The 14,224-nt window shown below is 49.0% G+C and overlaps 2 protein-coding genes across 2 annotated transcripts in view; one reads left to right on the forward strand and one right to left on the reverse strand.

The window, feature by feature from the left end:
- Positions 1 to 14,224, forward strand: part of med15 (mediator complex subunit 15) — an 88,158-nt gene that overhangs the window by 20,539 nt on the left and 53,395 nt on the right. The window contains exons 13-18 of the mRNA XM_072368094.1: positions 2,418 to 2,481; positions 2,567 to 2,633; positions 2,870 to 3,027; positions 3,105 to 3,271; positions 3,708 to 3,806; positions 4,209 to 4,541. Of these exons, the coding sequence (XP_072224195.1) occupies positions 2,418 to 2,481; positions 2,567 to 2,633; positions 2,870 to 3,027; positions 3,105 to 3,271; positions 3,708 to 3,806; positions 4,209 to 4,345 (692 nt within the window). The 3' untranslated portion in view covers positions 4,346 to 4,541. The remainder of the gene's footprint in view (positions 1 to 2,417; positions 2,482 to 2,566; positions 2,634 to 2,869; positions 3,028 to 3,104; positions 3,272 to 3,707; positions 3,807 to 4,208; positions 4,542 to 14,224) is intronic.
- Positions 7,142 to 12,790, reverse strand: thoc6 (THO complex 6). Its single transcript, XM_072368412.1, has 13 exons — positions 12,660 to 12,790; positions 11,983 to 12,074; positions 11,839 to 11,903; positions 11,541 to 11,644; positions 11,429 to 11,466; positions 11,270 to 11,318; positions 11,090 to 11,161; positions 10,916 to 11,018; positions 9,002 to 9,051; positions 8,863 to 8,925; positions 7,526 to 7,636; positions 7,323 to 7,451; positions 7,142 to 7,254 (listed from the first exon to the last, which is right to left on the reverse strand). The coding sequence occupies exons 1-13, from the start codon at positions 12,672 to 12,674 to the stop codon at positions 7,174 to 7,176; spliced, it is 972 nt and encodes a 323-aa protein (XP_072224513.1). The 5' UTR covers positions 12,675 to 12,790; the 3' UTR covers positions 7,142 to 7,173.

The following is a 14,224-nucleotide window of genomic DNA, read 5'->3' on the forward strand; positions in this document are numbered from 1 at the left end:
AGAGGTGATGTCATCATTCAGAGGTGATGTCATCATTCAGAGGTGATGTCATCATTCAGAGGTGATGTCACCATTCAGAGGTGATGTCATCATTCAGAGGTGATGTCACCATTCAGAGGTGATGTCATCATTCAGAGGTGATGTCATCATTCAGAGGTGATGTCATCATTCAGAGGTGATGTCATCATTCAGAGGTGATGTCATCATTCAGAGGCTTCATCAAGCTGAAACGGCTGATCATCACTTCTTTGGTTCAGGTAAAATATCTGGAAAGTTTTAACAAAGGTGATCGGAGATAAGAGGGAAACTGTAAATACGGAGTCTGAAGGGAGTAAATGTAGTAACTTTAGTCACCTAATTTACATGTGATGACATCACATCGGATTCTGAACACATTTCCTCGTTTTTTTTTTGTTTTTTTTTCCCTTTTCGATCCTTTTATGAATTCATGAACTATGAACAGAGTCCAGAACTCAGCAGTTAGGGACAACAGCTCGGTGGGCTCAGTCTCATCTGTCTGATGCCCCCGGTACACTTCCTCAGGCTCTAAAGTTCAGCTTACAAATAAACACTTCCTGTTAGCTGCATGAGCTAACGATCAAACGCTTCCTGTTAGCTGCACGAGCTAACGATCAAACGCTTCCTGTTAGCTGCACGAGCTAACGATCAAACGCTTCCTGTTAGCTGCACGAGCTAACGTCTGAACGCTTCCTGTTAGCTGCATGAGCCAACGGCCGAACACTTCCTGTTAGCTGCATGAGCTAACGGCCGAACACTTCCTGTTAGCTGCATGAGCTAACGGCCGAACACTTCCTGTTAGCTGCATAAGCTAACGGCCGAACACTTCCTGTTAGCTGCATGAGCTAACGGCCGAACACTTCCTGTTAGCTGCACGAGCTAACGGCCGAACACTTCCTGTTAGCTGCACGAGCTACCGGCCGAACACTTCCTGTTAGCTGCACGAGCTAACGGCCGAACACTTCCTGTTAGCTGCACGAGCCAACGGCCGAACGCTTCCTGTTAGCTGAGCGAGCTAACGGCCGAACACTTCCTGTTAGCTGCACGAGCTAACGACGAACGCTTCCTGTTAGCTGCACGAGCTAACGGCCGAACACTTCCTGTTAGCTGCATGAGCTAACGGCCGAACACTTCCTGTTAGCTGCACGAGCTAACGGCCGAACACTTCCTGTTAGCTGCACGAGCTACCGGCCGAACACTTCCTGTTAGCTGCACGAGCTAACGGCCGAACACTTCCTGTTAGCTGCATGAGCTGACGACGAACGCTTCCTGTTAGCTGCATGAGCTAACGGCCGAACGCTTCCTGTTAGCTGAGCGAGCTAACGGCCGAACACTTCCTGTTAGCTGCACGAGCTAACGACGAACGCTTCCTGTTAGCTGCATGAGCTAACGGCCGAACGCTTCCTGTTAGCTGCATGAGCTAACGGCCGAACGCTTCCTGTTAGCTGCATGAGCTAACAGCGTCACTGATACAGCGTTTAATTTCATTCATCAGTTTACTGGAACATGAAGACGCCTTAATTCAGGGATAATTAAGAGAAAACGTGTGTTTTCTGCTGTTAATGTGGGGCTTTGGGCCTGTTTTAGTCGGGTTGGGCTAACAGACGATGCTGATTGATACATGTTCAGAGGCATTGTTTGGCCTGAGCGTCAGCAGCCTCGTAACCAACAGGCGACATGTGGAGTTCAGCTCAACTCAAACTCTATTTATAGCACATTTAAAACAACCAGCTGCAGGCGGGCGGCAGTTACAGCAATCAGTGTCGTGTTGAAGCATGGATTACAGTGTAAGGGGGTAACGGGTAGCCTTTTAAAGACAGTTTAACCTGGCCATCAAATTTCAGCCTGTCATCAAGTATTACAGGAAGAGTTTTTACAGTGGACCGAATATCTGGTGTTAGGGGCCCAGTTCCATGAAAGCAGCAAACTTTAACCATCTGTCTGACTTTATTCCCACACTGAGGGAGCTCAAAGCTGCCCCCTGCTGGCTGGCAGACACATCTGAAGCAAACTGGGGATTTTTATTGTTTAAAAGATCATCTGATTCTTAATAAATGAACAGAACAGCAAACAATATGAATGATTTCATAACAGTTTTACCCCAAAGTGAGACGACATATGGAGATACTTTGAGTTTGTGCTGAAACTTTATCCAACAGATCAGTTTAAAACAGAGGAAACAAAGGAGGAAACCATGCAGGGGTTTGTTTTCACTGCTTTTACCTTCTCAGAACCGCCTTGAAACAGCAGAGAAACTATTTATGGTGTTAAAATGAAGTTTAAAGTTGTCAGAACACATCTGAACGTGGTCACTTCATCCGATTCTGAACTTTATTCTGCAGAAAACGTCCAAACAAACCAGCTTTCCATGAAACCGTTGATTGTTTGGTGTGTTTCAGACAGAAAGAAGGACCTGAGTAAGATGAAGAGTCTCCTGAACATCCTCACAGACCCAAACACCAGGTAGGAACCCCTCATGATGCGGCTCTGCTGATGGGCCGGAGATCGGCTCTCCTCATTGGTTCTTCCTGTGTCATGTGACCTGCAGGTGTCCTCTGAAGACGCTGCAGAAATGTGAGATCGCTTTGGAGAAACTGAAGAACGACATGGCCGTGGTAAGAAGACGTTTCAGGAACATCTGGTGGAACAGGCCCCATAATGTCAGGGACAGAGTCTTAACTCTTTGGTTTTAACTCTTTTGTTTTAACTCTTTTGTTTTAACTCTTTTGTTTTAACTCTTTTGTTTTAACTCTTCTGTTTTAACTCTTTTGTTTTGCTTTAAATCCTTTAGACAAACTTCTTTGGATTCTCGTTTCTTCCGGACCGATGAGTAACGCTTTGTCTGTTTCAGCCAACTCCGCCGCCCCCGCCGGTCCCAACCAAGCAGCAGTACTTGTGTCAGCCGCTGCTGGACGCCGTCATGGTCAACATCCGCTCACCGGTTATCAACCACTCTCTCTACCGGACTTTCGCCCCCGCCATGACCGCCATCCACGGGCCGCCCATCACGTAGGTGGCGCCCCAGAGACGCTGACCGCTCGCTTGCCTTCACGGCTCGGTGTTTGAGGTGTTTCTGTCCTCCTCAGGGGCCCCAACGTCTCCGGGAGGAAGAGGAAGCACGAAGAAGACGAGCGGCAGACCATCCCCAACATCCTGCAGGGGGAGGTGGCCCGCCTCGACGTCAAGTTCCTGGTCAACCTGGACCCGTCCTTCTGCAGCAACAACGGCACCGTGCACCTCGTCTGTAAACTGGGTGAGTCGCAGAGGAGCGGCAGTGGGACACCTACTGCCACCTAGTGGTCAGACAGCATGGTGTGTTCCTGCAGGTTAAACCCACTGTGGAGGAGAAACACCAGCTTTAATCCTGGTAATAGTTATTCTTCTGAGATTTAAACCCAACAGGAAGTGGGCTGTTTTGGTAAACAGCTGACGTTTTAACAAACTCTTCCTTTTGATTTCATCCCACAGCTCTGGAAATTGGTCCATTTCGTCCTGAGACTCGTGAAACTTTGTTTCATCAGTGGGCGTGGCCACAGATGATGTCCTTTCTCTCATTAGCTGTTTGGATGTAAAATAATTGACCTTCAGGCACAGATAAAGTCACCTGACTGTGAGGCTCTGTTAAACTGGAGGTGGATTTTCTGTGCAGCTCCTCTTACAAACTGACGCTGGTGTCTGTTCTCTCTCAGACGATAAGAACCTGCCCAGCGTCCCGCCGCTGCAGCTCAGCGTTCCTGCAGATTATCCGGACCAGAGCCCGTACTGGGCCGACGACGGGGAGCAGTACGGTGAGTCAAACGCAGCAGGAGGCATTTCCTGCTCAGAGCTGCACAGGAACACTCATTTAAACTAGATTGAAATGATTCCTCCTGTATCACAAAAACTCTTTGTTTAACTCCCACCAACATGTGCTGCTCAGCGCAGGCTAACAGATGTTAGCACAGCTGCTGTTCTATAGTCCTGTTATTAGACGTCATGTCTGCCTGATGACGTCATGTCTGCCTGATGACGTCATGTCTGTGATGACGTCATGTCTGCCTGTGATGACGTCATGTCTGCCTGTGATGACGTCATGTCTGCGATGACGTCATGTCTGCCTGTGATGACGTCATGTCTGCCTGTGATGACGTCATGTCTGCCTGTGATGACGTCATGTCTGCCTGATGACGTCGTCTCTGTTTGTGTCTCAGGTGCGAACAGCTTCCTGCAGACGGTGCACAGAAACATGACGTCCAAACTGCTTCAGCTGCCAGACAAACACTCGGTGACGGAGCTTCTCAACACCTGGGCTCAGAGCGTCCGCCAGGCCTGCCTGTCTGCTGCCTGAAGCCCCGCCCACCGCCCGCCTGAGAAACACTACAGTCAAACGTTAAAGGATGAAACTGCTTCTGGACTTGCCTCCTAGTGCATTCAGGAGGAATTAGACTGTTTTCTGACATGCGTCTGGTCCATGAATGCATCGCTGTCGATTTAGTTTGAGGTCGAGTTTGTTTTGTATCACAGACGAGTGAAGACGGAAGTCTGTTCATGTGTTTTTGCTTTTATAAATAAAGTCACTTCATCACCTTCTTGTTTGGTTCAGTCAGCTGTTTATCTTCAGACAGACTGATCAGTTTGGTGCTGCCAGATGTTCCTCATGGTTTATTTCTTCCTTTAGCAGCAGCTAACGCTAACAGCTTAGCTAATGAAGATGACGTGCACCAACTTCTAAGGAGTTACTGCTGTTCCTTTCTGAAAGATGAACATTATTGTTCCCACATTACTTTGTTAGCTGAAGCTAACGCTAACAGCTTAGCTAATGAAGATGACGTACACCAACTTCTAAGGAGTTACTGCTGTTCCTTTCTGAAAGATGAACATTATTGTTCCCACATTACATTGTTAGCTGAAGCTAATGCTAACAGCTTAGCTAATGAAGATGACGAACACCAACTTCTAAGGAGTTACTGCTGTTCCTTTCTGAAAGATGAACATTATTGTTCCCACATTACTTTGTTAGCTGAAGCTAACGCTAACAGCTTAGCTAATGAAGATGACGTACACCAACTTCTAAGGAGTTACTGCTGTTCCTTTCTGAAAGATGAACATTATTGTTCCCACATTACTTTGTTAGCTGAAGCTAACAGCTTAGCTAATGAAGATGACGTACACCAACTTCTAAGGAGTTACTGCTGTTCCTTTCTGAAAGATGAACATTATTGTTCCCACATTACTTTGTTAGCTGAAGCTAACGCTAACAGCTTAGCTACTGAAGATGACGTACACCAACTTCTAAGGAGTTACTGCTGCTCCTTTCTGAAAGATGAACATTATTGTTCCCACATTACTTTGTTAGCTGAAGCTAACGCTAACAGCTTAGCTAATGAAATAACTCCTCATGGTTTATTTACTGATTTATTTCCTCCTTTAGCAGCAGCTAACGCTAACAGCTTAGCTAATGAAGATGCCGTACACCAACTTCTAAGGAGTTCCTGCTGCTCCTTTCTGAAAGATGAACATTATTGTTCCCACATTACTTTGTTAGCTGAAGCTAATGCTAACAGCTTAGCTAATGAAGATGCCGTACACCAACTTCTAAGGAGTTACTGCTGTTCCTTTCTGAAAGATGAACATTATTGTTCCCACATTACTTTGTTAGCTGAAGCTAATGCTAACAGCTTAGCTAATGAAGATGCCGTACACCAACTTCTAAGGAGTTACTGCTGTTCCTTTCTGAAAGATGAACATTATTGTTCCCACATTACTTTGTTAGCTGAAGCTTTCTAGCTGAACGGTTCCGTTCTGTAACTCAGACAACCTGCAGCTGTGTTTAAGGTGTGTTTCCAACACAACACCGGTCCTCTCCTCACTTACAGCTACATGCTAACCTGTTTCCCTCTGGGATCAGTAACTATCTGTATCTACAGAGCTGGAGTGTTTCTGACTGGAGGAACAGCTTCATTATGTCTGTGTTTCTGCATTAAATCACTCAGCAGGTGTCCAGGTGTACATATATTAGCTTTACTGCTAACTAACTACCTGCTGCCCTCACTAAAAGGGTGGAGCTGAGTCTCCTTTGGCTTCTGGTCCCACAGGGAGGAACCTTGGAGTTATTTCTGACCAGGATCTGTCCTCTGACTCTCATATAAAACAGGTTTCTGCCTTCTTTCACCTTCGTAATATCATTAAAATCAGGAACATCCAGAGAAACTGCTCCATGCATCTGTTCCTTCAGGACTGAACTACTGTAATTCTTTATTATTGGGCTGTGCCGCAGAGCCTTCAGTTATCAGGCCCTAAAAGCAGAATGGGAGGCAGAGCCTTCAGTTATCAGGCCCCTAAAAGCAGAATGGGAGGCAGAGCCTTCAGTTATCAGGCCCCTAAAAGCAGAATGGGAGGCAGAGCCTTCAGTTATCAGGCCCCTAAAAGCAGAATGGGAGGCAGAGTCTTCAGTTATCAGGCCCCTAAAAGCAGAATGGGAGGCAGAGCCTTCAGTTATCAGGCCCCTAAAAGGAGAATGGGAGGCAGAGCCTTCAGTTATCAGGCCCCTAAAAGCAGAATGGGAGGCAGAGCCTTCAGTTATCAGGCCCCTAAAAGCAGAATGGGAGGCAGAGCCTTCAGTTATCAGGCCCCTAAAAGCAGAATGGGAGGCAGAGCCTTCAGTTATCAGGCCCCTAAAAGCAGAATGGGAGGCAGAGCCTTCAGTTATCAGGCCCCTAAAAGCAGAATGGGAGGCAGAGCATTCAGTTATCAGGCCCCTAAAAGCAGAATGGGAGGCAGAGCCTTCAGTTATCAGGCCCCTAAAAGCAGAATGGGAGGCAGAGCCTTCAGTTATCAGGCCCCTCTCTGTGGAACCAGCTGCCAGTTTGGCTTCAGGAAGCAGACACCCTCTCTACCTTTAAGGTCAGGCTGAAACTGATAAAGCTTATAGTTAGGGATGGCTCAGGTGAGCCTGAAACATCCCATAGTTCTGCTGCTATAGGCCCAGCCTGCTGGGGGAGCTCCCATGATGCACCTCTGCTCCCTGTGGCCGCCGTCCGACCGCTTCTCGAGGAACCCGATCTGGATCCTTCTTTGAATTACAGCCAGTTTCCCCCCATTTTAAAACTTCAAATAACACAAAATGTTTCTACAAAAGAAGATTTATTGAGTTGTTGTAGAAAAGTTTCAGCAGACTCAGAATCTGAAGGAGAAGGCTCTGTACGACAGGTTGGTGAAGACGTCGATGTGACTGCTGCTGCCGCCCACCGTCAGCACCTGCAAACAGACACACCTTCACACCTTTGTCCATCAGCGTTTCTCTGGTGCTGCGTTCAGGGACTCACCCGGTGCTCCGAGCTTTTGGTGTTGATCTGCAGCGTGTTGAGGCTCTGAGGCGTGCACGGGATCTGAGCTTTGACTTCTCCACCCAGCTGACAGTGAGACACACACGCACCCTCCCCCACCGCCAGGATCTGCACACACAGTGTCGTAGTTTAACTCCGGTCCCGGATACTTCCTGCACTCAGACTTAAGACGTGTTTCTCACCATGTCCTGGTGGAAGGCCGCCTGTCGCTGGCAGCCGCTCAGAGGGAAGGTGGAGGTGGGGGACAGAGAGCGGAGGTGCCACAGAGACAGAGACGGGCCGCCGCCACACAGCTGCAGCGACACAAACACAGAAAGGTCACCTGCGCAGGTGCGACTGCAGGCAGCCACACTCTGCAAGAAACTCAGGGACGCAGAAAAGGGTCGGGTCTAACGTCTGGAATCGCAGGTAACCGACTAACGTCTGGAGTCGCAGGTAATCGTCTGCAATCACGGAGTCGCAGGTAACCGTCTAACGCCTGGAGTCGCGGGTTACCGTCTAACGTCTGGAGTCGCGGGTAACCGTCTAACGTCTGGAGTCGCGGGTAACCGACTAACGTCTGGAGTCGCGGGTAACCGTCTAACGTCTGGAGTCGCGGGTAACCGTCTAACGTCTGGAGTCGCAGGTTACCGTCTAACGCCTGGAGTCGCAGGTAACCGTCTAACGCCTGGAGTCGCAGGTTACCGTCTAACGTCTGGAGTCGCGGGTTACCGCCTAACGTCTGGAGTCGCGGGTAACTGTCTAACGTCTGGAATCCCAGGTAATCGTCTGGAATCGCGAGTAACCGACTAACGTCTGGAGTCGCAGGTAACCGTCTAACGCCTGGAGTCGCAGGTAACCGACTAACGTCTGGAATCCCAGGTAATCGTCTGGAATCGCGAGTAACCGACTAACGTCTGGAATCGCGAGTAACCGACTAACGTCTGGAATCGCGAGTAACCGACTAACGTCTGGAGTCGCGAGTAACCGACTAACGTCTGGAGTCGCGGGTAACCGTCTAACGTCTGGAGTCGCAGGTAACCGACTAACGTCTGGAGTCGCAGGTAACCGACTAACGTCTGGAGTCGCAGGTAACCGTCTAACGCCTGGAGTCGCAGGTAACCGACTAACGTCTGGAATCCCAGGTAATCGTCTGGAATCGCGAGTAACCGACTAACGTCTGGAATCGCGAGTAACCGACTAACGTCTGGAGTCGCGAGTAACCGACTAACGTCTGGAATCGCGAGTAACCGACTAACGTCTGGAGTCGCGAGTAACCGACTAACGTCTGGAGTCGCGGGTAACCGTCTAACGTCTGGAGTCGCAGGTAACCGACTAACGTCTGGAGTCGCAGGTAACCGACTAACGTCTGGAGTCGCAGGTAACCGACTAACGTCTGGAGTCGCAGGTAATCGACTAACGTCTGGAGTCGCAGGTAACCGACTAACGTCTGTAACCCTGTAACATTTATCACTTCTGATCATTTTCATGAATCGTTCTCCTCTGTCCAGCAGTTCCTGAAAGCATCACATGCTCTTACCATCCAATCAGAGTCCGTGGTCACGCAGCCGATCCACTTCCCGAACTGAGGCCGCGCGCAGCTCTGAAACACAGCAGACGTTCGGTCATTTCTCTCTCGCTGCGACACCGAATGCAGCCGGAGGATGCTGGAGTCTCACCTCGTACTTGTGGACCTCGATGCAGTGAACGCTCTGACCCGTCCTGCTGTCTGAAGCACAACACGCCGTCACCATCATCATCATCACCATCATCACCATCATCATCATCACCATCATCATCATCCCCCCTGAGGCCCTTAAACTCACCCCACATCCTTAAACTCACCCCACAGCCCTAAACTCACCCCACATCCTTAAACTCACCCCACATCCTTAAACTCACCCCACAGCCCTAAACTCACCCCACGGCCTTAAACTCACCCCACAGCCCTAAACTCACCCCACATCCTTAAACTCACCCCACAGCCCTAAACTCACCCCACATCCTTAAACTCACCCCACATCCTTAAACTCACCCCACAGCCTTAAACTCACCCCACGGCCTTAAACTCACCCCACAGCCTTAAACTCACCCCACAGCCTTAAACTCACCCCACAGCCTTAAACTCACCCCACGGCCTTAAACTCACCCCACGGCCTTAAACTCACCCCACGGCCTTAAACTCACCCCACGGCCTTAAACTCACCCCACGGCCTTAAACTCACCCCACGGCCTTAAACTCACCCCACGGCCTTAAACTCACCCCACGGCCTTAAACTCACCCCACGGCCTTAAACTCACCCCACGGCCTTAAACTCACCCCACGGCCTTAAACTCACCCCACGGCCTTAAACTCACCCCACGGCCTTAAACTCACCCCACGGCCTTAAACTCACCCCACAGCCTTAAACTCACCCCACAGCCTTAAACTCACCCCACAGCCCTAAACTCACCCCACAGCCCTAAACTCACCCCACATCCTTAAACTCACCCCACATCCTTAAACTCACCCCACAGCCCTAAACTCACCCCACAGCCTTAAACTCACCCCACATCCTTAAACTCACCCCACGGCCTTAAACTCACCCCACGGCCTTAAACTCACCCCACGGCCTTAAACTCACCCCACGGCCTTAAACTCACCCCACGGCCTTAAACTCACCCCACGGCCTTAAACTCACCCCACGGCCTTAAACTCACCCCACGGCCTTAAACTCACCCCACGGCCTTAAACTCACCCCACAGCCTTAAACTCACCCCACAGCCTTAAACTCACCCCACAGCCTTAAACTCACCCCACAGCCTTAAACTCACCCCACAGCCCTAAACTCACCCCACAGCCTTAAACTCACCCCACAGCCTTAAACTCACCCCACAGCCTTAAACTCACCCCACAGCCTTAAACTCACCCCACAGCCTTAAACTCACCCCACAGCCCTAAACTCACCCCACAGCCTTAAACTCACCCCACAGCCTTAAACTCACCCCACGGCCTTAAACTCACCCCACAGCCTTAAACTCACCCCACAGCCCTAAACTCACCCCACAGCCCTAAACTCACCCCACAGCCTTAAACTCACCCCACATCCTTAAACTCACCCCACGGCCTTAAACTCACCCCACGGCCTTAAACTCACCCCACAGCCTTAAACTCACCCCACGGCCTTAAACTCACCCCACAGCCTTAAACTCACCCCACAGCCTTAAACTCACCCCACATCCTTAAACTCACCCCACGGCCTTAAACTCACCCCACAGCCTTAAACTCACCCCACAGCCTTAAACTCACCCCACAGCCCTAAACTCACCCCACAGCCCTAAACTCACCCCACAGCCCTAAACTCACCCCACAGCCCTAAACTCACCCCACATCCTTAAACTCACCCCACGGCCTTAAACTCACCCCACGGCCTTAAACTCACCCCACAGCCTTAAACTCACCCCACGGCCTTAAACTCACCCCACAGCCTTAAACTCACCCCACAGCCTTAAACTCACCCCACAGCCTTAAACTCACCCCACAGCCTTAAACTCACCCCACAGCCTTAAACTCACCCCACAGCCTTAAACTCACCCCACAGCCTTAAACTCACCCCACATCCTCACAGCGCCGTCCTCGCTGCCTGACAGAAGCTCCGCCTCCCGCTCCCTCGTGCACACGCAGTGCACGTAGTCCGTGTGGCCCTGAAGCACCGCCTGCGGACACACGCACGGCGCCAGTTAGGCGGCGTTCAGCACTGCGCTGCTGCTTTAGCGGCGTCACGCACCTTGAAGAGCCCGTGTTCCAGGTCCAGGACGTGGAGGTTGTTGTCTCCTCCTCCCAGCACCAGACTGTTGTCCTGACACACACAGACGTACGTTTCCATGGTTACAGACGTACGTTTCCATGGTTACGGCCGTTCGTCAAAGCGCAGGCCTGCTTTAAATAAAGTTGGGGGCGTTCTTACCCGGGCGTTGACGGCCATGGAGTTGATCTCTGGGATCTCCAGACTGGACCTGCAGACACACAAAAGCACAGGTGAGCGGCGAGTCTTCATCCTCGGCGCCAGCAGGAAGCGGCGAGTCTTCATCCTCGGCGCCAGCAGGAAGCGGCGAGTCTTCCTCACCTGTAGTGCGGCCTCTTGGTCCACAGAGCTTTCACGTTCTGAGGAGACAAAGAGCACGAGTCAGACATGAGGCGCCGTCGCCAGTCAGTGGCGGCGGCTGCGAGCGCCTCACCTTCTTGATGAGTTCGGTCCAGCTCCAGGCGCTGACCTCTCCGTTTCCGGCGCTCAGCAGCACGCCGTCGTTGGACAGGAGGCTGAAGACGGGACCTTCGTGAGCTGCGGGACGACATGACGGGAAGTTTGTCTCAAATTACAAATATTCACGTGCAGCTGGGCGCAGGCCGGTCCGGGCCAGCCGCCGCGCTGCTATCTGACGCCCGCAGGGCCGGCGGCGGAGCATCGGGTGACCCGTCCACCTCGGTCAGACTGTGACGCGAATCAAACGCACCCCACAGGGGTTCAGGACTCACCGGTGAACGTCAGAACAGGCTTCTGGTTGGCGGTGGTGGCGTCCGGGCTCAGAGCCGCCGACAGGCTGAAACGACAGGTGTGACAGGTGAGAACTTCAGGCTGAGGACAGGCGAGCTCCATCGGGTGCGTTTGTTTCGTCTCACCTGAACAGGGCGATCTCCCCGTAGTTGTTTCCAGCTGCCAGGAAGCGTCCGCAGGGGGAGAAACTCTGGGAGAAAACCGACATGTGGAGGCGCTGCCAACAGAGAGAACAGCTGGTGTGAGCAGGTAGCCCCAGGAGCACATCCAGCTCAGAGGCTGTGGTCCCGCTGCTCTGCTCGCTGAGCTGAGCTCATCACGGTGACTGGTTCACACTCGGGTCCAATCACAACGCTCTCCGACACCGACGCGGGTCACGTGACTCAGCAAAAAGAAAGAGGTGAATAAATTGGCCAAATCTGTCTCATAACTGCTCCAAATACAAGCCGAATTAAAGAGAAGCTTCACTTTAGGATGGGAATGTTTTGGAATTGTTATTTGGTGCGACACTGTTTCACAAATAAGAAAGAAAATATTAAAAATGTATGATTTTTAAGCAGAGTTCTGTTTAAATTCTTTTACCTTAAAGAATTAAACTCTTTGGACTAAATTGATTAAAAAACCGTAAATAAGTGCAGTTTCTCGGTTTTTTCTTGTTGTTAAATGTTGTTATTTTTACGTACAATATCAGATATGAACGTCAGCATCGGCACAAAAACAAAGCGCGTGCAGAGCTGCGACGGCTTTTAGTTAGTCTCAGTCCCGTGAGAAGCGCGAGCGTGAAGAAAGGAATAAAGTTCACCTCTATGGGACCCATCCTGCTGTCTTCAGTCCTCCAGAAGCACCGAGACCGCAGAAAAACACCGAGAGCTCAGAAACAGCGGAGAGACACCGACGGTGCTGCGGGGCGGAAAGACGAGGAGCGAGGCGACGGCATATGACGTCAGTGGAGCCGCAGAGCATCCTGGGACATGTAGTACGGAGCCGACCTGCGGGATTAAGATCAGATTTATTGTCCTGCATACACACCAAATTTGTCCTCCGCATTTAACCCATCCAGGTTGGCACCTGTTGAACACGCGCATGCACGTGCACAGGGTCACACACTCATGGAGACAGAGGCCATACACTGCAGCGGTGGGCAGCCAATCACAGCGCCCGGGGAGCATGGGGGTACGGTGCCTTGCTCAAGGGCACCTCGGCCGTGGCAATTAGGTGGACTGACACCCCCCCAGCTGTCAGTTCACCAATATTTGAGCGGGGAGAGTGGGAATCGAACCGCCAACCTCCCGGTCACCACTGAGGATTCCAACAGATGCAAATAAAGATGAATGAATGTTGTTGGTTAAATATTCAGATTTTACAAATGATCATTTTCACAAAACCTCTGAAGAGCGGTTAAAAAATGACAGTAAATAATGTTTTTAAGTTAGAATGTTCATGGTTATTCCACAGTAAATGAAATATTTAATCATTTTAAGCTTTAAAACAGCTGTATTTACAGGTATAATTACACGAAACCGTTGGGTTTTAGATTAAAACATTTCACATATTCATCTTAAGTTTTTACATAAAAATAAAGCTGCAGGTTTTAAATAAGTTGAGCAGAAACATTAAATCACTATTTCTTCTAAAATACATCAAATAAAATACAAAGAATGATTCAATTGTTCCACAAAAGGTTAAAAATACACAAGAAGAGAAATGAGAAGTTTCCAAATAATCTAATAAAAAGTGAAGTATTCACAAAGTAAATAACTATTAGATTAAAAACCTTTAAATGCTTTAACACGAGAGTCAGATGTGAAAAAGAGTCAAAGACTTGTTTCTGAGTTTGTTTTGCTGTGAACTCGTCAGGCTGAGGTTTGAAACCTGTATTTGAACCTTTGTAGTTTTGTTTCAGATAAAATCACATAAAATCACATAAAAATCACAGAAAACAGCTCATCAACACCGGATGTTCTGTGGTTCTTCTTCTTCTATCTTTGAATCTGTGTGTTTTCAGTCAGGAAGTTCTTGGAAAACAGATTTTTAATCTCAGGTTTATTTAATGTTTATTCCTGGTTAAATAAAGGTTTGAATGAATGAAAATGGATCAAAGCTCCTGGATCCACAAATCAGGACATTTAAGAGAGAAATGATCGCTGAGAAATATGAAATAAATATGAAATAAATATTAAATAAATATGAAATAAATATGAAATAAATATGAAATAAATATGAAAAAAAAAATATGAAATAAATATGAAATAAATATGAAATAAGTATGAAATAAATATGAAATAACTATGAAATAAATATGAAATAACTATGAAATAAGTATGAAATAAATATGAAATAAATATGAAATAAATATGAAATAAGTAT

The sequence above is a fragment of the Leuresthes tenuis genome, unplaced genomic scaffold, assembly GCF_036924035.1.
Source record: "Leuresthes tenuis unplaced genomic scaffold, fLeuTen1.0.hap1 SCAF_17, whole genome shotgun sequence".
Classification (NCBI taxonomy): Eukaryota; Metazoa; Chordata; class Actinopteri; order Atheriniformes; family Atherinopsidae; genus Leuresthes; species Leuresthes tenuis.

Coding starts and splice junctions, on each gene's coding strand:
- thoc6 (XM_072368412.1), bottom strand. Junction 11,904..11,982: donor GGGGAGATCGCCCTGTTCAG/GTGAGACGAAAC, acceptor CTGTCGTTTCAG/CCTGTCGGCGGCTCTGAGCC. Junction 7,452..7,525: donor CGGCCTTCCACCAGGACATG/GTGAGAAACACG, acceptor CTGTGTGTGCAG/ATCCTGGCGGTGGGGGAGGG.